We start from the raw sequence: 23,409 nt of genomic DNA, 5'->3' as shown, positions 1-23,409 counted from the left end.
GTTCTAGGCTCAGTGCTGGAACCAAGGTGCAACTTACTTTGGCCGCACCTGGCAGCCTGGTGATGTGGTTGGCTGTATGATTGACATGAATGACAAATCAATGATCTTTACTCTGAACGGGGAACTGCTCATTACAAGTAGCGGCTCCGAACTCGTGTTCACAGATTTTGATACAGAAGACGGTAGGTTAATATTTATTACTTTAGTTTAGCAGCAACAATTTTAATTCGACGTGCAAATTCAGATATCGATAGTCTTACCCTCAAAACAAAAATGCTTCCCCTCGAATGTAATATTTTGTGGTGCGGATTCCTCCGATGCTGTAACTGTTTCAAAGGAATGTTAAAGGTGGAAATGTGAGATTCTTGCTCCAGTCGCTAAAATATGCCATCACAACACACACACACACACACACAGCCCCCCCCCCCCCCCCCCCCCCCCGTCCTTCCAAATGAGAGTGAGAGAAACTCCTGGTCAGCCATGTGATGGAAGGAATGTTGGAGCCCCTGCCTTTACTACCCATAACCCTAGTTTCCAACCTGTATGTAAAAGCGTATGTTGCCACAGCAGCTCAGACTCCCTGAATGAGTGATGACACACCACCATCATGTAACTTACTTGCTTTCTCTCATTGTTTCCTGGCCTTTTGGCTAAGATCAAGTGTAGTACTGACATGCTGCGCTTGGTTGAAGTCATTGGGTTACATTTTAGCTTCATTTGAAGCAATTTTTTAGAAGTGGCATCTCGGCTTTTTGGCTAAGATTCAAATGAGATCAAGCCTTGGAGGAGGAGCTATACCTACTCCAATCAGCTTGGACCATGTAGATCAAACCCAAGACAGGAGGTGAGAGCCCTGTCCTGTCAGCTTGGATTGGGAATGTCCCAACTCGTTGAGACTCTGAATCGGACTTGATTTAAAAACAGAAAAAAATGTTATGTGAGGGAGACACTTGTTAATTTTGCACAGTGGTTAGCACTGCTGCCTCTCAGCGCCAGGGACCTGGGTTCCATTCCTGGCTTGTCTGTGTGGAGTCTGCATGTTCTCTATGTGGGTTTCCACCCAGTGCTCCGGTTTCCTCCCACAATCCAAAGATGTGCGGGTCAGGTGGATCGGCCATGCTAAATTGCCCCTTGGTGTTCCAAGATGTGTAAATTAGAGGGATTAGCAGTGTAAGTACATGGGGTTGGGGGTAGGATTACTCTATTGGAGAGAAGGCCCGTTGCGCCAGTCTGAAAGACGTGCTGGTTAGGTGCATTGACCGTGCTAAATTCTCCCTCAGTGTACCCGAACAGGGGACGGAGTGTGACGACTCGGGGATTTTTCACACTAACTTAATTGCAGTGTTAATGTAAGCCAAATTGTGGCTGATAAATAAACTTCAAGATTTAAAGCTGGAATCTTTTTGTGACAATTGATTAAAATTATTATGCTTAAAAATTAACAGCACAGATATATTTTATGAATCAGTATCATGGATATTATTTAGTACGCCATGGTACAGTCCTCTCATGACAACTTAAACTCTGATACTTAGGTTATTCACACTTGATTTAATAAATATCTCAACAAACCAATACAGAATAAAATGTATTTTTTTTCCCTTGGCGTCCTTTAGGTTTCATCCCCATTTGTTGTCTGGGCTTGTCCCAGATAGGCCGTATGAATTTTGGAAAAGATGCAACCACTTTCAAATATTACACCATGAGTGGTTTGCAAGAGGGCTTTGAACCTTTTGCGGTGAACATGAATCGGGATGTGGCCATGTGGTTCAGTAAACGATTACCGCAGTTTGTTTCCGTACCAAAAGATCACAACCACATTGAGGTAAGATGCAACTTTTTATTAAGCTCCACACGTCTGCATTGAAGATAACACGTGGACCCATCGCTGATGTATTTTCAGCACGAGGTCGAAATGACAGAATAAAACCCAAGATCCATCTGAACCCTGGGAAATCCCAGAGGAATTGCATAATCCATCCACATTATTAACCACTGCGCTAACATGCGGGCGGCACAGCGGCTAGCACTGCTGCTTCACAGCTCCGGGGACCTGGGTTCAATTCCCGGCTCGGGTCACTGTCTGTGTGGAGTTTGCACATTCTTCTCATGTCCGCTTGGGTTTCCTCCAGGTGCTCCGGTTTCCCTCCCACAGTCCAAAAATGTGCGGGTTAGGTTGATTGGTCATGCTAAATTGTCCTGAGATACGTAGGTTAGAGGGAATAGTGGGTAAAATATATGGGGATAGGGCCTGGGTGGGGTTGTGGTCAGTGCAGGCTTGATGGGCTGAATGGCCTCTTTCTGTACTGTAGGATTTCTATGATAAACTAAAATGTCCAGAATCCATCATTCCAGGATGGCGCTGGAGAGTGGTGACTTCTTGCAAGCTGTGCCTAGCATACCCTGAAATTCTGTCTTTTATTCTTATGCTTTTAAAACTTGATTCTAACTCTTTTCACTACATTCTGCACCCTCCCTTTTCCTTCTCTATGAACGGTATGCTTTGTCCATATAGCACACAAGAAACAATACTTTTCACTGAATACTGATACATGTTTTTTGATTTGATTTGATTTATTATTGTCACATGTATTAGTATACAGTGAAAAGTATTGTTTCTTGTGTGCTATACAGTCAATGCACACCATTCGTTGAGAAGGAAAGGAGAGGGTGCAGAATGTAGTGTTACAGTCATAGCTAGGATGTAGAGAAAGATCAGCTTAATGCGAGGTAGGTCCATTCAAAAGTCTGACGGCAACAGGGAAGAAAATGTTCTTGAATCAGTTGGTATGTGACCTCAGAGTAAATCAAATCAAATCCCACATGATAGTAATTGAAATTGATTCAGTAAAGCAATGGGTCTGATCAAACTCCATCCCTGTGACAATATCAGAATTTATTTGTAATATGTTCTTGGTCATGATTACCACACATTTTTAATTTCAGGTATTTTAGCTATTAAAAACCTTGTGGGAAATGTAACATTTTTGGAACCATTGATTATATTACTGTTGGATGTTATCTGTTGTAGTCTCCTCCGATATGAAGCATTGTTTTGAACAAGAGATGAAATGAAAATTCTTTACAATGTGCTGATTTTTTTTCATGTGCGTAATAATAGGTAATCCAGAGGGCAGCAAAAATGGAATATTCTGGATTTTAATGATATTAGTCTGGAGTTCTAGTGTGTTGCAACAGGTTGAGGTTCATTGTAATTGGTATGAATGTAGGTTATACAGTCTCTTTGTGCAATGGGTAATGTTTCTGCCTCTGAGCCAGAAGCTCTGGGTTCCAGTTCCGCTCCAGGATTTGCTGGCAAAGGAAGATCTGTTCATAATGTGGTCAAACTGCTTGCAAATCTGTCAAACACACATGCCAATGGCTGGTGATAAAAGTGGGAGAGATTCCCAGTCAGTCACGTGATAGAAAGAATGTTGGCCTCAGACTAAATCAAATCAAATCCCATATGATAGTAATTGAATTTGATTCAGCAAAGCAATGGGCCTGATCAAGGTCCATCCCTGTGACAATATCAGAAGTGTATTTCTAGCTCACGATTACCACAAACCATCACGATCTGTAGCTCCAGACTGCAACCGTGCATGTACAAGATGCATGTTTCCAAGGCAACTTGAACTCCTTGCGTGAATTGTAACACACCACCAGCAGGGGTGAGAAATTATCAATTTGGGCAAAGAAACATGCAATTCTTTGCTTATAAATTTATTAACCTGATGGGAACCTTCAGCAGTAACCTTCCCATTATGGTGGGATGATTTATAATTTTAAAACCAGGGTAAATACAGGGATAGGGCCTGGATGGCATGCTCTGTTGAAGAGTTGGTGCAGACTCAATGGGCTGAATGTCCTCCTTCTGCACTGTAGGGACTCTATGGAATTCCATTCTATAAAGTGTGACTCCCAACCCGCTCTGTACATGTCCATTGCCAATGGCAGGTCTTATGGCCTCCGAGTGTGTTGTCGTGGCCAGGTGGAATATTTCACAAATTGGGTTGCCACAGCCCAATGAGACCAACTTCAGTTGTTGATGTAAACATTTTTATTGCACTTTGTGAACGAGAAAGCTTACGGAAGTAACCCAAAGTTCCAATCTGATCCACAGGTAACAAGGATTGATGGGACTGTGGACAGCCCACCCTGTTTAAAAGTCACCCATAAAACCTTTGGCACGCAAAACTGCATTACTGAAATGACATTCTACCGTTTGAGTATGCCTGTTGAGTTCCATCCAGCGTATAAACGCGAAGGAATTCCCCACATGCCTCATGATGATGGACCTCAGAGTGCGGATGCACCATCAGGAAAGACTAAATTAAGGTGAGTTTAAAGTTGAGTCGGGTGTTTCGTTAAAGCAGAGACTCTTGCACCTAGTTGTATTGTCTCATTACCTGACCAAGTAAGCTGTAACATTAATATTTGTGATGGTAGCAGCTAATGCCAAATTTTTAATAGGGGGCTGGTCTTGTAAGGGAAAATGCCAGCATGTACACCACGTCCAAAATACTAATGAGTTACTTCCCAATTTGTGAAAGCAAATATGTCGGCTGGTTTTGCACACAGCAAGATTGCCGCATAGCAGGTGAATGAACAACCAGATTGATTTTTTTGTGGGGGGATTTAGTTGAGGGGGATTAATGACTGGCACGCGCCTCTCTGCTGTTGTTCATGCAGTACCTTGAGTGAGCTGACAGATAACACCTTAACGTAAATCCGTGGGAAAGAAAATCTGGTGGAATTTATGGTTGGTGGAACATAATCCACCAATTTACATAAAACTAGAAGCAGGAGTAGGCCATTTGACCCTTCGAGCCTGCTCTGCCGTTCATTTTGATCATGGCTGATCATCGAATTCAATATCCTGATCCCCCCCCCGAACCCCTTCCTGTCCATATCCCTTAATCGCTTTAGCCCCAAGAGCTATATATCTAATTTCTTCTTGAAATCAGACAACAGTGAGAATTCTCCAGTGGAATTTTAGCAGGCAGGTTGCGGAGAATGTGAGACACCATTGACGGTTGGGCAGGAATTTCCAGCTTTTAGACAAGCGTGGCTGGAGAATTCTGTCCAACGTTTTGGCCTCACCTACTTTCTACACATTCACCACCCTCTGAGTGAAGAAATTTTTCCTCACTTCAGTTCTAAAAGGTTTACCCCCTTATCCTCAAACTATGAACCCCCCCCCCCCAAGTTCTGGACATCCCCACCAATGGGAACATTCTTTCTGAATCTATCCTATCTAAGTTTCTTTGAGATCCCCACTCACTCCTAAGCTTCAATAAATGTAATCCTAACCAATTTATTGTCTCCTCATATGACAGACCTGCCATCCCAGGAATCAGCCTAGTAAACCTTCGCTTTACTCTCTCTATAGCAAGGACATCCTTCCTCAGATAAAGACACCAAAACTGCACACAGTACTCCAGGTGTGGCCTCACCAATGCCCTATACAATTTTGTTTCAGTGGGTTGTTGTGAAGACGGTGGGGATCTCAGACACTCTCCAGAGAGTTGCTGTTACCCATGTCGATCCATGCCAATGTTGAATCTCACCACCCCAGATCCTTCAACAGTACAGATTTCCCTCATTACTGCACAGGATTGCCAGCTTAAAGTTGGCACTCTAAGACAGGGAATCATATAATCCCAACAGTGCAGAAAAAGGCCATTCATCACTTCGAGTTTGCACTGACCCTTCAACAGAGCACCCTGCCCAGGCCCTACACCGTAGCCCCAAATATTTAACCCACTAATCACCCTAACCTACACATCTTGGGACGCTATGGGACAATTTACCAGGGCTAATATACCTAAAGTCCTTGGACTGTGGGAGGAAACCAATGCATTCAGAGGAAACCCACGCAGACACGGAGAAAACATACAAACTCCACACACACAGTCACCCGAGGTCAGAATCAAACCCGAGCCCCTGGCGCTGTGAAGCAGCAGTGCTAACCACTGTGCCACCATGCCACCTATTTAATGCAACTAAACTAACTGTGTGAATATTCAGTCCCCAGAATGAGCTTCATCTAATGAATAATTGTTCATTAATAATTTAAAATCAAGCATATGATTGAGTAGTGGAATCAGTGTGAATTTATTTTAAACCAAACAGCTGCAATATTCTGCATTTTTGCATTAAACTCTTAACATTTTTTGCATTTAAACTTCATGTGTTCAATATCTATTCTTGTGAGCTTTCTAATGTTTTGTTAGTAATTTGATTGCAATGTGATCCTTGTACCCTCCCCCCTTGCTCTTAATTAAAATTAAATTAAACTTCTCAATTGCATTTCTTTGAAAAATCTCTGGCTTAAATTTAAATTCAAATCATGAAATCTATTGATGGAACTTGCTGTTTTCCTCTTAGGGGAGGAAAGCCAATTCGTGACCTTCCTGGAGCGAGAGAGGATGGAGAGATGGTGAAAAAATCATCAATGGTAAAGTGCAAACAATAAAAGTTTGCTGTTTCTGTCTAAAGCTATTATACTAGGAACCTGAAAATCATCGCTCAGCATTTATTGAGTGTTGATGTAACACAGCTGTAAAAATACAAAGGAAGTCCATTTATTCATTTCCAGAAAGTGTACTATTACAGTTCAGGGTGAATTCCAAAAAAGGGGACAAATGCTGGAATTTTACCACCTCGCCTGCCTGAGGCTCGTTAGGTCCCACCCGAAACCATTTGCGAGCATTGCCCACCCCGATTCTGGGGCAGGCGAGCTGATAAAATTCCAGCTATAGACTTGGAATATAAGGAACAGACTCGAGGTCCAATCCCCGTTTATATTCAGATGTCACTGTGTTCGTTGAATGTATTCTGCCAGTCCTGCCTTGAAGGTTCGTAACGTAGTAAGTATGTGGCTACAGGGATAGGGCCTGGGTGGGATTGTTATCAGTGCAGGCTCGATGAGCCAAATGGCCTCCTTCTACACAGTAGGGATTGTATGATACTTAATCTCTCAATGTCCCTTCACTCCCTGCTGCTGTCAACACAACTTACTGTGCACCCATATTTACTGTAAACATGGATATGCAATTCCTTCATCCAAGTCATTGAGCAGTGAGTTACAGCCTCAGTCAGTTTAGCTCAGTTGGCTGGATAGCTGGTTTTGTGATGCAGAATGATGTCCGCCGTCTGTATTAGCTGAGGTTATTCATGATTTGTCTTTTCAACCTTGCCCCTCGTCTGTGATGTGGTGACTCCCAGGTTCAATCACTCCCAGTCAGCTCCCCCCCTCAGAGGAGAAAGCAGCCCATGCTCACCTGGGACCATGGTGACTTTGCTAATATTTGGACTTAGCCGTTTTAAAACGTGAATGCTAACAGCTGGAAATCCAAAAATGTGGGATGTACGCATACCAACTTAAATGTATTACAAGTAAAATAATTGCCATTGAGCATAATCTGTTAGCTGCTAAAGAATGCAGAACTCTGAAAGAATCATAGAATCTCTACAGGGCAGAGGGAGGCCAATCAGCCCATTGAGTCTGCAGTCACTCTCCGGCAGAGCAAGACACCCAGGCCCTATCCATGTAACCCCATGTATTTACCCCACTAAGTGCCCTAACCTACACATCGTTGGCACAAAGGGGCAATTTAGCATGGTCAATCCACCTAACCTACACAGCTTTGGATACAAAGGGGGCAATTTAGCATGGCCAATCCATCGAACCTGCATATCTTTGGACACTACAGGACAATTTAGCATGGCCAATCCACCTAATCGGCACATCTTGGGACACTAAGAGGCAGTTTAGCATAGCCAACCCATCTAGTTTGCACATCTTGAGACACTAACGGGCAACTTGGCATGGTCAATCCACCTAACCTGTAAATCTTGGGACAGTAAGGGGCAATTTAGCATAGCCAACCCATCTAACCTACACATCTTGGGATGCTAAGCGGCTTTTTAGCATGGCCAATCCAGCTAGCCTGCACGTCTTTGGAGTGTGGGAGGAAACCGGAGCACCCGGAGAAAACCCACGCAGACTTGCGAAGAACATGCAAACACCATACAGACAGTCACCCGAGGATGGAATTGAACCCAGCTCCCTGGCACTGTGAGGCAGCAGTGCTAACCACTGTGCCACCATGCTGCCCATAAGGTTAAAACTAAAATAGTGTGCAGTTTTCAGTTACTCAAATATCAGCAAGTTGGTTAAAAATATCACTCACAGGTATTTCTTACAATGACTATTTATTGTGTTTGCTGTAACGTGCTCCCTCTGTCTCGTTTTTGATGCAGTATTACTACGCAGTCAGAATATTCGCAGGCCAAGATCCATCTCTTGTCTGGATTGGTTGGGTAACTCCTGATTACCATTACTACGGCAAAACATTTGATGTGAACAAGAACCGAACGGTCACTGTCACTCTGGGTGATGAGAAAGGCAGAGTTCATGAAAGGTAGGCGCTATGATTGGTGAGCTCCCTGTATTGCATTATTATTAATGCATCTTTCACGTGCGCTAAATGTGTACGATGCAAAAGTGTCTGCATAAACGCAAAGTGAGTTATAGCTTTATTTGCTGCATGTGCTGAATGGCAGAATCCACTCTATAGAAAATGTAACTCTTCAAGAACCTGAAATATCAGATTTATCTTCTTGCCTTTTAAGAAGTAATGATCGAAAATGTTCGCTTAACTGGAATTATTCTTGAATTGGATTCCAGCAACACGATAGCTACCCAGCAATTAGCATTTAGCTTCTCCCAGCTCAACGCAAATATAGGAGGAGGCCATTCGACCCTTCGAGCCTGCTCTGCCATTCATCATGATCATGGCTGATCATCCAACTCAATAGCCTGATACTGCTTCCCCACCGCCCCCCCCCCCAAAATCCTTTGATCCCCTTTACCTCAAGTGCTATATCTAAATACCTCTTGAAAAACAGTCAATGTTTTGGTCTCAACTGCAAATTCTACAGGCTGCCCATTCTTTCACCATAGAAACCCTACAGTACAGAAAGAGGCCATTCAGCCCATCGAGTCAGCACCGACCACAATCCCACCCAGGCCCCACCCCTACCCCCATGTCCCTATATATTAACCCACTAATTATTCCCACTAATCCCTCTAAACTAAGCATCCCAGGACACAAAGGACAATTTTTAGCATGGCCAATCAACCTAAGCAGCTCAGCTTTGGACTGTGGGAGGAAACCGGAGCACCCGGAGGAAACCCACACAGACATGAGGAGAATGTGCAAACTCCACGCAGACAGTGACCCAAGCCGGGAATCGAACCCGGGTCCCTGGAGCTGTGAAGCAGCAGTGCTAACCACTGTGCTGTTGTGCCGCCCTTTGAATGAAGAAATTTCTCCTTCTCTCTGACACAAATGGTCTACCCTATATCATCAGCCTATGACCCCCTGGTTCTGGACACCCCCACCGTCAGGAACATCCTCCCTCCATCTACCTTGTCTGGCCCTGTTAAGAGTTTTATAGGTTTATATGAGATCCTGTCTTATTCTTCTGAACTCCAGCGAAATAGTGCTTGCTTACCTCCATAAATAGAAAACCACTTCCAACACTGTTTCAAATCTGTTATCCTTTACAGTGTGAAGCGCTGTAACTGTTACATGGTGTGGGGCGGAGATCTCATCGACAGTTCAAAGGGAGCCAGTCGCAGTGGTGCTGACATTGAGGTTGGATGTTTCACTGATCTCGCCACAGGCCAGTTAACATTCACAGCAAACGGAAAAGACCTCAGCACTCATTACCAGGTGAAGTGGCAGCCTTCTTCGACACTGAGTTTCAGAAATTCTCTCTGCTGTACGATAGACCTTGTTAAAGTCCGTCTCTATTTTCTGCAATAGGGGCGACTACAGTGAAACAGGTCATGCCTAAGGATTATTCAAAATACTTAAACTTATTCAATAATTTATCTGTTGATGTGTGCTTTTTGGTTTTGCTATCATATTCTCAACACAAGCCCTCTTCCAACATGCCCACTTCTCACTGTGAAAAAAAGACTACGAGGTAGTCAGGTTCCTGAGAGACAGATTGGTTTTTTTAATATGATAATAAGGTTTAAAATTTGCCAACATTTTAAGGGTCTTCCTTGAATCAAAAAAATCTTTGAATTTTGTTGTTAACATTCGTTGGACTTCTGCTCTGCTTTTTTTTTAATTCTCTAAGGGATTGTGTATTTGTTGTAGACTACGAATTATTTCTTTGAATGTTTGCCATTATTTATCTACTGCTGCATCATTTAATCTAGTTTCCCAATCTGTGTTAACTAATTCCCTCCCTCATACCTTTGTAGTTTGATTTTTCGAATTCAAGACTACTTTCAGACTTAACTACATAATTCTCAAGCTCAATATGATATTATGATCAGTCTTCCCCAGAGGCTCCTTTGCTGCAAAGTTGTTAATTAACCCTTCTCTGGTTGCACAACGCTAGGTGTAAAACAGTCTTTCAAGTCACTTTCCAGCTAGCTGTTAGCTGTGAGTCAGATTTCTGATGCGTTTTATCTCCTCCTGACCTGCCATAATAACATCTTAAACCCTAATGCTGGAGAGATAACTCATAAGTTCATAAGATATAGGAGCAGAATTAGGCTATTTGGCCCATCGAGTCTGCTCATTCGATCATGGCTGATATGCTTCTCATCCCCACTTCCCTGCCTTCTCCTCATAACCCTTCACCCCATTACCAATTAAAAATCTGTCTAACTCCTCCTTAAATTTATTCACTCTCCCGGCATCCACCACACTTTGGGGTAATGAATTCCACGGATTCACAACCCTTTGGGAGAAGTAGTTTCTCCTCAACTCTGTTTTAAATTTGCTGCCCCTTATCCTAAGACTATGACCTCTCATCCTAGAATGTTCCACAAGAGGAAGCATCCGCCCCACGTCTACTTTATCCAGACCTTTTATCATCTTGTACACCTCATACTGATCTCCTCATTCTTCTAAATTCCCAAGACTATTGGTTTAAACTGTTCAATCTCTCTTCATACAACAAACCCCTCATCTCTGGAATCAACCTAGTGAACCTCCTCTGAACTGCCTCCAATGCCACTACATCTTTCCTCAAATAAGGAGACCCAACTCAACTGCCACACATTAATACTCTTCACTCAGTTATTCTGACCTCAATTGTTTAATTGTAGATAGGATTGTCAAACTAGAACATAGGAATTAGGAGTGGGAGTGAGCAATTCAGCTCTTCGAGTCTGCTCCGCCATTTAACGTGACCATGGTTGATCATATCCTGGTCTCAACTCCGCTTTTCTGCCAGCTTCCCATCACCCTCTATCCCGTTTTCCATCAGAAACATATCTATTTCTTGAATCTGTTGATTGATTGTGCCCCACTGCACTCGGGGCAGTGAGTTCCACTGATTCACAACCCACTGGGAGAAGTAGTTTCTCCTCATCTCAGACCATGGGAATGTCCGTTGACTTCGGGCGGGATTTTACAGTTTTAGGACGAGCGAGGCCATAAATTCCTGCCCTATATTTATGACATTTTGTTCTAGACTGGCCCACAAGGGGGAACATCTGTTCAACATCCACACTATCAATCCCCTTTAACGTTTTATATCCCTGGATTAGATCTCCCCTCATTCTTCTGAACTGCAGCGAGTACAAGCCCAAACTATCCAACCGCTCTTTGTACATCAACCCTTTTATCTCTGGAATCAATCTGGTGAACCTCCTCTGAACTGCCTCCAATGCCACCACATCCTTCCTCAAATAAACAGACCAAAACTGGACACAGTACTCCAGATGTGATCTCACCGATGCTTTACACAATTGCAACAACCCTTTTGGAATTTCCCTTATTCAGAACAGAATGGTGACTATCAAAGGTCTTTCCACCTATTGCATCCTGCAACCTCGAGTCACCTAATGTTTTAAGACAAAACTTCACCTTGTTCCTCAAATAGATATGTATGTTTGACTCTGAGAGCCATTGAGAATAGTACAGAAAGAACCTAATCTTTTATAATTTACAGATTGAACCCAGCACCAAGTTATTCCCAGCCGTCTTTATGCAGGCTACAAGTCCAAATATGATCCAGTTCGAACTTGGAAAATCAAAGGTATTTGTTTTCAAGTCTATCGTTTTCGTATATCAATAGGCCGGGAGGTTCTAGTGTTGGAATGCAGCAGGACAGGAAAATCTGAAGGAGGGACTGAGAAAGGGACTCCAACAATGCAGACATTCACTCCAGCTCTACAAACAATGGAGTTCTAAGTGGCAGAGACCAGTGTCACCTGACTAGTCAATGCACAAGTAAAGAGATTAGATTTCTTCTGTAGTGTTGCTGTATCTAATGGACAGGGCAGTAAAGGATGGAAGATAATCTGCCAGACATATCAGCTGGCCCAAGATCTGCACTGCCCTCTCTCCACCAGTCCAAAGATGTACATTTTGGTTCATTGGCCATGCTAAATTCTCCCTCAGTGTCCCCGAACAGGCTCCGGACGAGGGGATTTTCACTGTAACTTCATTGTAGTGTTAATGTAAGCCTACTCGTGACACTAATAAATAAACTTTACTATATTCAAAAGTCCTGGGACACTTAACCAGCAGTGGTTGAAGACATTACCCTTCAAAGGCTGTTGAGGCTGAGGGCCACCTGCTGCATGGACAACTGCAGTGAAACCCCCTCCTTGGGGGCAATAGCAGGGTAATAACCTGTTGTCAGCAGATGTATGACGCGAGTGGGTGGGCGACAAAGCCACCACCTTTAGCTCCTTTTCCCACGAGGATATCACATTGACCGTGGTGGTGGTGTGTAATTTCAGAGTCTTGCTGGATGTCCCAAAGCTGGGGAGACTTTAATAGGCTTCACCTGGCCGCACATTCCTGTTGTACTTGTGGCAGATCACTCGCTCCCTCCTCCTCTGGGCACTGTGGTTTGTGTAGAAAGGCTTCTTACTCCAGCGTGCTGCCTATGTTCTCCAGTCGTGCTTTCCACTGCCGAGAGTGACACAAGGTGCTGTGGGCAGCGCGGTGGCACAGTGGTTAGCACCACTGCCTCACATCGCCAGGGACCCCAAGTTCAATTCTGGCCTCGGGTCATTGTCCGTGTGGGGTCTGCACATTCTCCCCGTGCCTGCATGGGTTTTCTCCGGGGTGCTCCGGTTTCCTCCAAACATGTGTGGGTTAGGTTGATTTGACCATGCTAAGTTGACCCTAGTGTCAGGGGTTTAGGAGGGTAAATATTTGGTGTTACGGTAATAGGACCTGGGTGGGATTGTGGTTGGTGCAGACTCAATGGGCTGAATGGCCTCCTTCTGCCCTGTAGGGATTCTATGTGCTGTTGTCTGTTTCTGGCCAAAACACAGCCGAAAATATCAGGAGGAAAGTGTGTTAGAAAGCTGCTTTCATGGAGCGCCCTCACACTGAGTTTGCAGGCAGGCTAGTGTTTGGTATTCTGTTTTTCCAATTTTGTTCACAGATTGTGAGTGTCACTGGGCTAGGCCCAGCATTTATTGCCTATCCCTAATTGCCCTCAAGAAGGTGGTGGTGAACTGCCTTCTTGAGCCGCTGCAGCCCCCGTGCTGCAGGTACACCCACAGTGCTGTTAGGGAGGGAGTTCCAGGACTTTTGCCCCAGCCACAGCGAAGGAACGGCGATGTACGTCCGATCAGGGTGGTGCGTGACTTGGGGGGGAAGCGTGTAGGTGGTGGCGCCCTTCTCGGTGGTGGAGGTCGCAAGTTTGGAAGGTGCTGTCGGAGGAACCTTGCTGAGTCGAAAAAGCGAAACCTTATCAGCGGTAAACACTGTTGGTCAGATCATTAACATTCTCCTTAACATTAGAGTCTCATTACTGGTGCTAAATTGTTGCTAATGCTTAATGTTCTGTGTTGGGAAGCAGAATTATAACTTGACATGCTGTTGTTACATTCTGCACCACTGGAATGAAACATCTGGAATATTACAGCCTTTACACGAATGAGGCTTTTGACCTGTTTAGCGCAGCTTTATTTTAGGATTATTAATGCATTAAAATATGGAGAGAGTAAAATGGTAATCTTTCTTCAAATGTTAGTGTATCACATGGCAAAAGTTTATAAAATAATGTTTCTGAGCTCAGTGGTAAATAATATTCCCACCTTCTCTTATATTAGAAACAGCAATGTACGTTGATGAGTGGTTTGTTACGTGATGATTATGTGTTAATGGTTGGTTTTCTGGTACAGAATGCCATGCCCCTGTCTGCGGCTATCTTCAAGAGTGAAGAGAAGAACCCTGTTCCACAGTGTCCCCCCCGCCTCGATGTGCAGATGATCACTCCGGTCCAGTGGAGTCGAATGCCCAACGAATTCCTCAACGTCGAGACAGCGCGGATCAGTGATCACCACGGCTGGGTGGTGCAGAGCCTTGAACCATTGCAGATGATGGCCCTGCATATTCCCGAGGAGAATAGGTCAGTCTACCACGAACCTCTGAAAGCACCATCACTCACAGTGGCGCCGTTGCCTCACGGCGCCAGGGACCCGGGTTCGATTCCCAACTTGGGTCACTGTCTGTGTGGAGTCTGTACGTTCTCCCCGTGTCTGCATGGGTTTCCTCCAGGGGCTCTGGTTTCCTCCCACAGTGCTGGTTAGGTGCATTGGCCATGCTAAATTCTCCCTCAGTGTACCTGGTGGCACAGTGGTCAGCACTGCTGCCTCATGGTGCCAGGGAAACAGGTTCAGTTCCCAGCTTGGGTCACTGTCTGTGCGAAGTCTGCATGTTCTCCCCGTGTCTGCTTGGGTTTCCTTTGGGTGCTCCAGTTTCCTCCCACAGTCCAAAAGACGTGCTGGTCAGTTGCATTGGCCATACTAAATTTCCCCTTAGTGTACCTGAACAGTTGCCAGAGTGTGGCAACTAGGGGATTTTCACAGTAACTTCATTGCAGTGTTAATGTAAGCCTACCTCTGACACTAATAAATAAACTTTTTATACCCTCCCTGCCCATCCCGCACAGAGGTGCTGTGTTGGACAAATGACGCTAAATCTGTGCCATCATCATGGGCATCAGTGACAAAGGCACATGAAATCCACCAGTTAATCTGTGTCATTCCATACAGATTGAGTCGTTAAAAGTTCATTTTGTTTAACAGATTTAGCTGCGTCCAAACAAAAGTGGTAGTTGCAGCAAAGACAGTGCAGGCAATATGAAGAGCAGGGGATGTGACCTGATCTGATATTAAACGCAGCAGCTGAATGGAGCCTCCTAAGGTCTCCACTTCCCATTTGCCTCCTGTCGTTGTTCACAGTCCACAGTGTGAGCAGCTAATGGAGCTGTCTGCTTTACCATCTGCTCACATCATCACCTACTGGAGAAAGTGGAGCAGCGGAAACTCTGTTTGCTCGCGTGGTTAATGTGAAATCTGGCCACAGTCTGCTGCTGATTCCTGAACATAGCGGGCAAATCACACTCGCCTGCTGCTTCCCAAACCTTTTCCCGTGCTGACCCCCATACTGAGGGCTGTAAATCACTGTGACCCACCCCCAGAGTGAGAGAGGGGTGGGGGGGGCGGAGGTGGAGATGGGCCATATTATGTACATACTGATCAGGGTAAAGTGCCCACAAAGTATGCTTCTTAACTTGAAGGCTGGGGAACACTTTATTATAGTTGCGCACTGCCCTGTGTTCAGGATGGAGACTGCTTCACCAGGGTCCACCCTGGAAGGAGCCAGCCCTGCCTCAGGGGTCACTTAACCTGCACTCTTAAAGGGGCAGTATGTATCCCAGGTTCCCAACGTAGATATATATCACAGGCAGGGAGGTTTATATAACATATATAAAAACACACACAGTGCCATGGGTTTCTAGAGTGTGTGTGTGTGTGTGTGTGTGTGTGTGTGTGTGTGTGTGTGTGTGTGTGTGTGTGTGTGTGTGTGTATATAAATATCGGGGGGCGTTCACCCACTAGCTCAAATCGCAATGGCCCAGAGAATCAGGATTTGGGCGGAAAAGTGCATTTTTCAGTGGGCAGCCTTTCGTACAGGCCCTCATGACTGACTGTACCTCACACCCCTCATTGACTGCAGTGTCGACAGAGTCTAACCCTGATTGACAGCCTGTGGTTTCATTGAAGTGATTTGGAGTAGGGAGGAGCCCACACTGCCCCTCCGCTATCAACAGAGATAACCAAACCTCCTCATTGCAGCTTCATCCATTTCTATAATGTAGCATCGATCTTGATAATTCCTGTCCAGATGTTGTGATGTTTTAGGAAACTAATGACTCAAACCCATGATAACCACCTGGGATAGTTGAATTTCATAGAAACATAAAAGATAGGAGCAAGAGAAGGCCATTCAGCCCCTCGAGCCCACTTAGCCATTCATCACGATCATCCAACTCAATAGCCTAATCCTGCTTTCTCCCCATAATCTTTGCCCCAAGTGCTATATCTAGCTGCCTCTTGAATACATTCAATGTTTTGGCATCAGCTACTTCCTGTGGTAATAAATTCCACAGGCTCACCACCCCTTGGGTGAAGAAATGTCTCCTCACCTCCGTCCTAAATGGTCTGCCCCGAATCCTCAGACTGTGATCCCTGGCTCTGAACTCCCCCACCATCGGGAACATCCTCCCTGCATCTATCCCTGTTAGAATTTTATCAGTCTCTATGAGATTCCCCCTCATTTGTCTGAACTCCAGCGAAAACAATCCTAACCCATTCAATCTCTCCTCATACATCAGTCCCACCATCCCAGGAATCAGCCTGGTAAACCTTCACTGCTCTCCCTCGAGAGCAAGAACATCCTTCCTCAGAAAAGGAGACCAAAACTGTACACAATACTCTAGATGTGGCCTCACCAAGGCCCCTGTATAATTGCAACAACACATCCCTGCCCCTGTCCTCTCGCAATGAAGGCCAACATGCCATTTCCCTCCTTCACCGCCTGCTGCACCTGCGCTCTTACCTTCAGGGACTGGTGCACAAGGACGCCCAGGTCCCTCTGCACACTCCCCTCTTGTTCATCTTATTCCCTTTGTTCACATGTTTTCAAAAATGTATTTTATTTTTCGGCTGGACGGTGACATTTTTTCTTCCTGGAACTTTTCAGGTGTATAGATATTCTGGAGCTGGCCGAGAATCAGGAGCTCATGAAGTTTCATTATCACACGCTCAAGCTTTACTGCGCCCTCTGTGCTGTCGGCAATAACCGTGTTGCCCACGCGCTGTGTAGCCACATCGATCAAGCTCAACTGCTGTACACAATCCAGAACAAATACCTGCCAGGGCTTCTGCGTGGGGGATTCTACGACCTCCTGTTAAGCATTCACTTGGAATCAGCAAAAGAAGCCAGGTTAATAATGAACAACGAATTCATCATTCCAGTGACCGACGAGACCAGGAGCATCACGTTATTTCCGTCCGTAGGTCCGACGTACGGCCTCCCTGGGGTCGGACTCAGCACCTGCTTGAGGCCTTGCTTGAACTTCTCGATGCCAAATTTTGTGAGCATCAGCGAGAACAAGCAGCAGTACAGCCCCAGGCTGCCGTTCGACGTCCTGAAGGTGAAGGCAATCGAGATGCTGACGGAAGCGGTGACCGGTGGCGGGCCGCACATCAGAGACCCTGTGGGGGGGAGCGTGGAGTTCCAGCTGGTCCCCATCCTCAAGCTGGTGAAAACCATGCTGATCACGGGCATGTTCGACGACAGCGATGTCCAGAATATCCTGCTGCTGATCGACTCGGACCTGTTCGGCGAGCACCAGGGCAAGGCAGCAGAGGAGGACAAAACCGAAAAGGAGATGGCCAGCAAGAACGAAGAGAAGGCCGTGGAGGCCGGCGAAGAACCGACCCAAGCAGCCCAGTCCCCTTTGAAGGGACTGCTGGAGAAGAGTTTACCAGAGTCCGTTAAACTCCAGGTACCAAACTCTGCACCGTGCCATTTCCTCCACCCTGTGGTCAATGTACGCAACTGCGCCTTTAATCTTCGAAGACCCTCAGTCAGACTGTCTTGGGGGAACTGAGAGGGAGGCAGTGGTGTAATGGTATTGTCACTGGACTAGTGATCAGGAGACCTGGGTTCAAATCCCCAGCGTGGCAGACGTTGAAATCTGAATTCAGTTTAAAAAAAATCTAGAGTTAAAAGTCCAACAGCGACCATGAAATCATTAATAGTTGTAAAAGAACATAAGAAATAGGAGCAGGAGTAAGCCATCTAGCCCTTCGAGCCTGCCCCGCCATTCAATAAGATCATGGCTGATCTGTCGTGGCTCAGTTCCACATTCCCGCCCTCTCCCCATAACCCTTAATCCCCATCTAAAAGCCCATCTAGTTCACTGTAATAAGTCTTTGGAGGCATCGATACTGGGATCGATGGGATTTCCCATTGGCTCCACCCACAGTGGGGACGGGGTTGGGGTTGGGGTTGGGGGTGGGGGCATGCGTTGTCCGCGGGACCAGAAGATCCCACCGTCCTGAACAGTCGGAAAGCTTGGGCTGTAATCCATGGAGGTGGATTTGAGTAGAAATTAAATCATTCGAGGAAAGGACTGACAGGAAAATGATGGGAGTGGCGGTGGCGATGGAAAGACAAGAGCAGCTTCATCCTAGAAGTGGCGAAAAGAAAGGCTGGGCACACTGTAGGGGTGGCAGAGTCCAGCAGGTGTAACGCAGAAGGCCAGGGCCCCAGGGATGGGCGTGTGCTTTGAAGGAAAATAAATGCTCAGTACAGCCAAAGGAAAGAGTAATGAGTACCAGACGTAGTGGGGAAAGTATACCCTGAACAGCGAGGCATTAAGCTAAGGACTTGCCACCACTACAGAGAGGACCAGGAATGCTAAACAACAGAATAGTACAGGCAATACCAGTCAGCAGTAGTCCAGCCAAAGTTACCAGTAAACAACAAGGAACGAAAGCTACAGGATGCAGGGAAAGTGTGGGTGGGGCAGCTATTCTATAAGCCTCTAAATCGTGGCAGAAAGAGGAGCAAATCTTCAGGGAAATCACAATATCATACAGGAATTATTGACTGGCGATATAGCAGGACTTTAATTACGCAAATACCCCAATTGAAATAAAGTTAAAAGGTAAGAACTTCTGAAATGTGTTCGGAAAATCTTCCTTGACCAATACATCCTCAGTCCGTTTAGAAAGGAAGCATTGCTGGGTCAGGTTCTGGGAAGTGAGGTAGGCTAAGTGTCCATGAGGAGGTGAACAGTTGTGTAAGAAGGACCATCACATCAGTAAGGTTTAGATTCCCGTTGAAAAGAAAGGCATGTCTCCAAGGTCTTGCACTCGACAGGCTAAACACAGAATGCCAAATTTTCAACAATCGCAACAATTTATCAGGGAAAGGAGGTGCAGATTAGTCGGAAAGTCAACTCTGTTTGAGAAATGATGTTGGGGGGTGTGTAGTGAGCACTGGAAAGGTAGAAAATAGAAGGCTGTGGAAGGCAGATCATTGAGTGACTTTAAGACAGAGATTGATAAGTTCTTGATTTATAAGGTGATCAGGGTTACGGGGAAAAGGCAGGAGAATGGGGATGAGAAAAATATCAGTCATGATTGAATAGGTGGAGCAGAGTGGATGGGCTGAGTGGCCTAATTCTGCTCCTCTGTCTTATAGCTTATGGTCTTATGAAAGGGCCGTGATGTGGAGATTTACCAGGATGTTGACTGGGCTGGAGAATTTGGATAGACTGGGATTGTTTGCCTTGGAGCAGAGAAGACTGATGTGGGACGTGACTGATATGTATAAAATTATGAGGGGCACAGATAGAGTTTACAGGAAGAAACTTTTCTCCTTGGTGGAGGGGTCAGTGATGAGGGAGGGGACAGAGATTTAAGGTAAGGGGATGTGAAGGAAAGAAATTTCACCCAGAGGGTGGTGGGTCTGGAACTCACTTCCTGAGCGGGTGGTGGAAGCAGAGACCCTGATAACAGTTTAAAAAGTATTTAGATTTGCACTTGCAGTGCCGAGGCAGACAAGGCTATGGACCAAGTGCTGGAAAGTGGGATTTGAATAGTTGAGTGGTTTGTCTTTGGCACAGACTCGATGGGCTGAATGGCCTTTATCTGTGCTGTAGACCTGTATGACGCAATAAATGGGCCACGGGCGTGAGTGATTATCTTGAATTGCTTGAAGCATGCTTAGGATTGTGCAGCCTGTGCTTTCCAATCAGTGGACCACATTTAACAATAGATGTTCTGTTTTGTGTGGGCTGGTTGATTACACTCTGTTCTCTGCCTATTACAAACAATTGAAGCAACGTGTTTCTCCATTCAATCAGCCAATGTGCAGCTACATACCTGAGAATAGGTCCCTGTGTATGAATGTATTTAAACATATAATATATTATATATGCATATTTATATCAGGGGAGATCTTATAGAAACATATAAGATTAGGAAGGAACCAGACAAGATAGAAGCAGGGAGGTTGTTTCCACTGGCGGGTGAAACTAGAACTAGGGGGGAATGGCCTCAAAATAAGGGGGAGCAGATTTAGGACTGAGTTGAGGAGGAACTTCTTCACCCAAAGGGTTGTGAATCTGTGGAATTCCCTGCCCAGTGGAGCAGTTGAGGCTACCTCATTGAATGTTTTTAAGGCAAGGATAGATACATTTTTGAACAGTAAAGGAATTAAGGGTTATGGTGAGAGCGGGTAGGTAAGATGAGCTGAGTCCACAGAAAGATCAGCCGTGATCTTATTGAATGGCGGAGCAGGCTCGAGGGGCCAGATGGCCTACTCCTGCTCCTAGTTCTTATGTTCTTATATGTCTGTATGATATATGTGTGTGGAATTGTAATTAAAATATGTTTGTTTAGAAACGTAAGGTCTTTCGGGGGAAAAATAGGTGATTTGTTTTGTTTTTCAGATGTGCGAACTGCTGCACTATTTCTGTGACTGTGAGCTCCGTCATCGCGTTGAAGCCATTGTTTCTTTCGCAGACAAGTTTGTTGCAAAGCTGCAGAGGAACCAAAAGTTCCGATACGATGAACTGATGCTAGCCTTCAACATGTCAGCGGCCTTGACTGCCAAGAAGACCAAAGAGTTCCGCTCACCTCCTCAGGAACAGGTGACGTCTGTCCTTTCTGTAAATGGAGAGGCTGCATTTACCTTACGGCCTTCTTACCCCCGGCAACCTCCACCCCGGAGGCGGTTCCTGTAAATGACGAGAGTGCTGTTGATTCCGAGCACTCCAAGACTAGCCTTCTTCAGCTAATCAAGTTTTTAAAGTTTATTTACTGATGTCAAAAGTAGGCTTCCATTAACGCTGCAATGAAGTTACTGTGAAAATCCCCACTTCAGTGCCTGTTTGGGTACACCGAGGGAGAATTTAGCGTGGTCAATGCACCTAACCAGCACGTCTTTCAGGTTGTGGGAGGAAACTGGAGCACCCGGAGGAAACGCACGCAGACGCAGGGAGAACGTGCAAACTCCACACAGACAGTGGCCCAAGCTGGGAATCAAGCCCAGGTCCCTGTGGAGGTGAGGCAGTAGTGCCAACCACTGTGCCACCCTGATGACCAGGAATTGAATCTTTTTGAATGCTGACAACACGATGCAGCAAGAGTGCGAACTAGTTTTGAGTGTGCATCGACACAAGAATGGCAGCTTAGCCGTTCATCCCAGTAAAACCCCCATCCGCAGGAACCCTGCAAAGCCCTGAGTGCCAAATTCCATCCGGGGGCTGCCTCACACTGCTTGCACTATTCGCAACACAGAAGGTCCCCCTGGGCAGGCAGTGACCATGGGCAAATTGTCATTACAATCTGAAAGGTTTGGTGCAAGCACATTCAAAGAGTAACTTTCCAAAGGAAATTGGCTAAAATATTGGGCGAGGCAGAAAGAACAGGGGAGATTGGGAGCTGCTCTTTTAGCTGCAGTATTCACGTAGCTGGTCCCATTAAGTTTCTGGTCAACGGTCATTGGGTAGTTCCTTCAAGGAGCCAGTTGAGGCATGATGGACTGAATGGCCTCCTTCCGTGCAGTATTTTTCTGGGATTCTATTCTGGTTAGGCTGTGTTATGGTCAGAATTATACAGACAACAACAAACAGTTCTGGAAGGATGAAATTAATATTAGTTTTTCACTTCCCTAAAGTCAGTGTTCCCAAATGTCTGTGTAGTTAGCGCTGCTGCCTCACAGCACCAGGGACCCAGGTTTGATTCCCAGCTTGGGTCATTGTCAGTGCAGAGTCTGCACGTTCTCCCCATGTCCGCATGGGTTTCCTCCGGGTGCTCTGGTTTCCTCCCACAGCTCAAAGATGTGCAGGTTAGGTGGATTGGCCATGCTAAATTGACCCCATTGTCTGGTGATTAGCAGGGTAAATATGTGAAGTTACAGGAATAAGGCCTGGGTGGGATTGTAGTTGGTGTAGGCTCAATGATGTGCTGGTTAGGCGGATTGGACATAACAAATTGTCCATTAGTGTCCGGGGGATTCACCGGATGAATGTGTGGGGTTACGGGAATAGGGCCTGGATGGCATTGTGGTCGGTGCAAACTCGATGGGCCGAATGGCCGCCCCCTGAACTGTAGGGATTCTATGATTTATTTTCGTACTTCATTTAATTTTGAGCTGTAATATTTCCCTGCAGATTAATATGTTGCTGAACTTTAGGAATGATGATGATTCCACTTGCCCTGAAGACATGCGTGAAGAGCTGTGTGACTTCCATGATGACCTTCAAACACACTGCGGTGAGTAATTAAAGACTGAGGAGCCAGGGTGTGCCAATTCAACTCCCCTCACTTGAGCCACGTAATGGTGGTTATTTATAGAGAGCGGATACTGTTACCGTGTCCCCTTGCCAAATTAATAAATCAATGAATTTGGACTGTGGGGGGGGAAAAAACTCATGAGAAAGGAGAGAGTGACTACAAAAAAGACTCAACGGAACGGTAAAATAGTTTATAAAAGATATTTGGTCAAGAGTGCTAACCTTCAGGATTGACATTGATTTTGGTAACTCCGCTTTTCATCAAGTTAAAAATTACACATTGTGATTCATCTCCGTATAACGACACATTTAACTTGTCAGCTAAAAGCCATCTTGTTCCATTTGTTGACACTAAAAGAGGGTCAGTATGAATATAAAGGAGGTAACCCTGTGGACACAAATAGCATGTTTGCTGCATTGCGGTACCCATGCACAATGATGGATTGACAGGCCGTGTCAGCACCATGTATAGTAGACTGAACTCCCAGGAAACTTGCCACGTGGAATGAAAACTCTGGGTCCTGTTCAGCTGATGCCTCCTTTTCCAGAGGGAAACATCTCTGGGACTTCTCTTATTAATGTGGCTGCTGTCACTTACTTTATACATCTGTGGCTAGTGGAATGACCGGCGCAATGTATGTTACATCGTGGGGAGGCGATGGGCTAGCGGCATTATCGTTAGACTATTAATCCTGAATGTTTTGGGGAGCTGGGTTCGAACTTAAGGACCACACGCACCCC

General features: G+C 45.5%; 1 protein-coding gene and 1 non-coding gene across 6 annotated transcripts in view; both read left to right on the top strand.

Moving 5' to 3' along the window:
• Positions 1-23,409, top strand: part of ryr3 (ryanodine receptor 3) — a 322,306-nt gene that overhangs the window by 121,164 nt on the left and 177,733 nt on the right. For all 5 annotated transcript variants that reach the window (XM_080203146.1, XM_080203145.1, XM_080203144.1 and 2 more), the window contains 11 exons: positions 8-182; positions 1,617-1,825; positions 4,124-4,338; positions 6,391-6,460; positions 8,269-8,429; positions 9,581-9,746; positions 11,992-12,078; positions 14,189-14,415; positions 17,055-17,862; positions 20,821-21,021; positions 22,546-22,648. In XM_080203146.1, the coding sequence (XP_080059272.1) occupies positions 8-182; positions 1,617-1,825; positions 4,124-4,338; positions 6,391-6,460; positions 8,269-8,429; positions 9,581-9,746; positions 11,992-12,078; positions 14,189-14,415; positions 17,055-17,862; positions 20,821-21,021; positions 22,546-22,648 (2,422 nt within the window). The remainder of the gene's footprint in view (positions 1-7; positions 183-1,616; positions 1,826-4,123; positions 4,339-6,390; positions 6,461-8,268; positions 8,430-9,580; positions 9,747-11,991; positions 12,079-14,188; positions 14,416-17,054; positions 17,863-20,820; positions 21,022-22,545; positions 22,649-23,409) is intronic.
• Positions 631-823, top strand: LOC145352849 (U2 spliceosomal RNA). Its single transcript, XR_013888610.1, has one exon. It is a non-coding gene; the product is annotated as a U2 spliceosomal RNA (small nuclear RNA).

Source organism: Carcharhinus amblyrhynchos, chromosome 14 (assembly GCF_965287045.1).
Source record: "Carcharhinus amblyrhynchos chromosome 14, sCarAmb.v2.hapA, whole genome shotgun sequence".
Classification (NCBI taxonomy): domain Eukaryota; kingdom Metazoa; phylum Chordata; class Chondrichthyes; order Carcharhiniformes; family Carcharhinidae; genus Carcharhinus; species Carcharhinus amblyrhynchos.
This window is presented reverse-complemented; position numbering and strand designations above follow the sequence as displayed.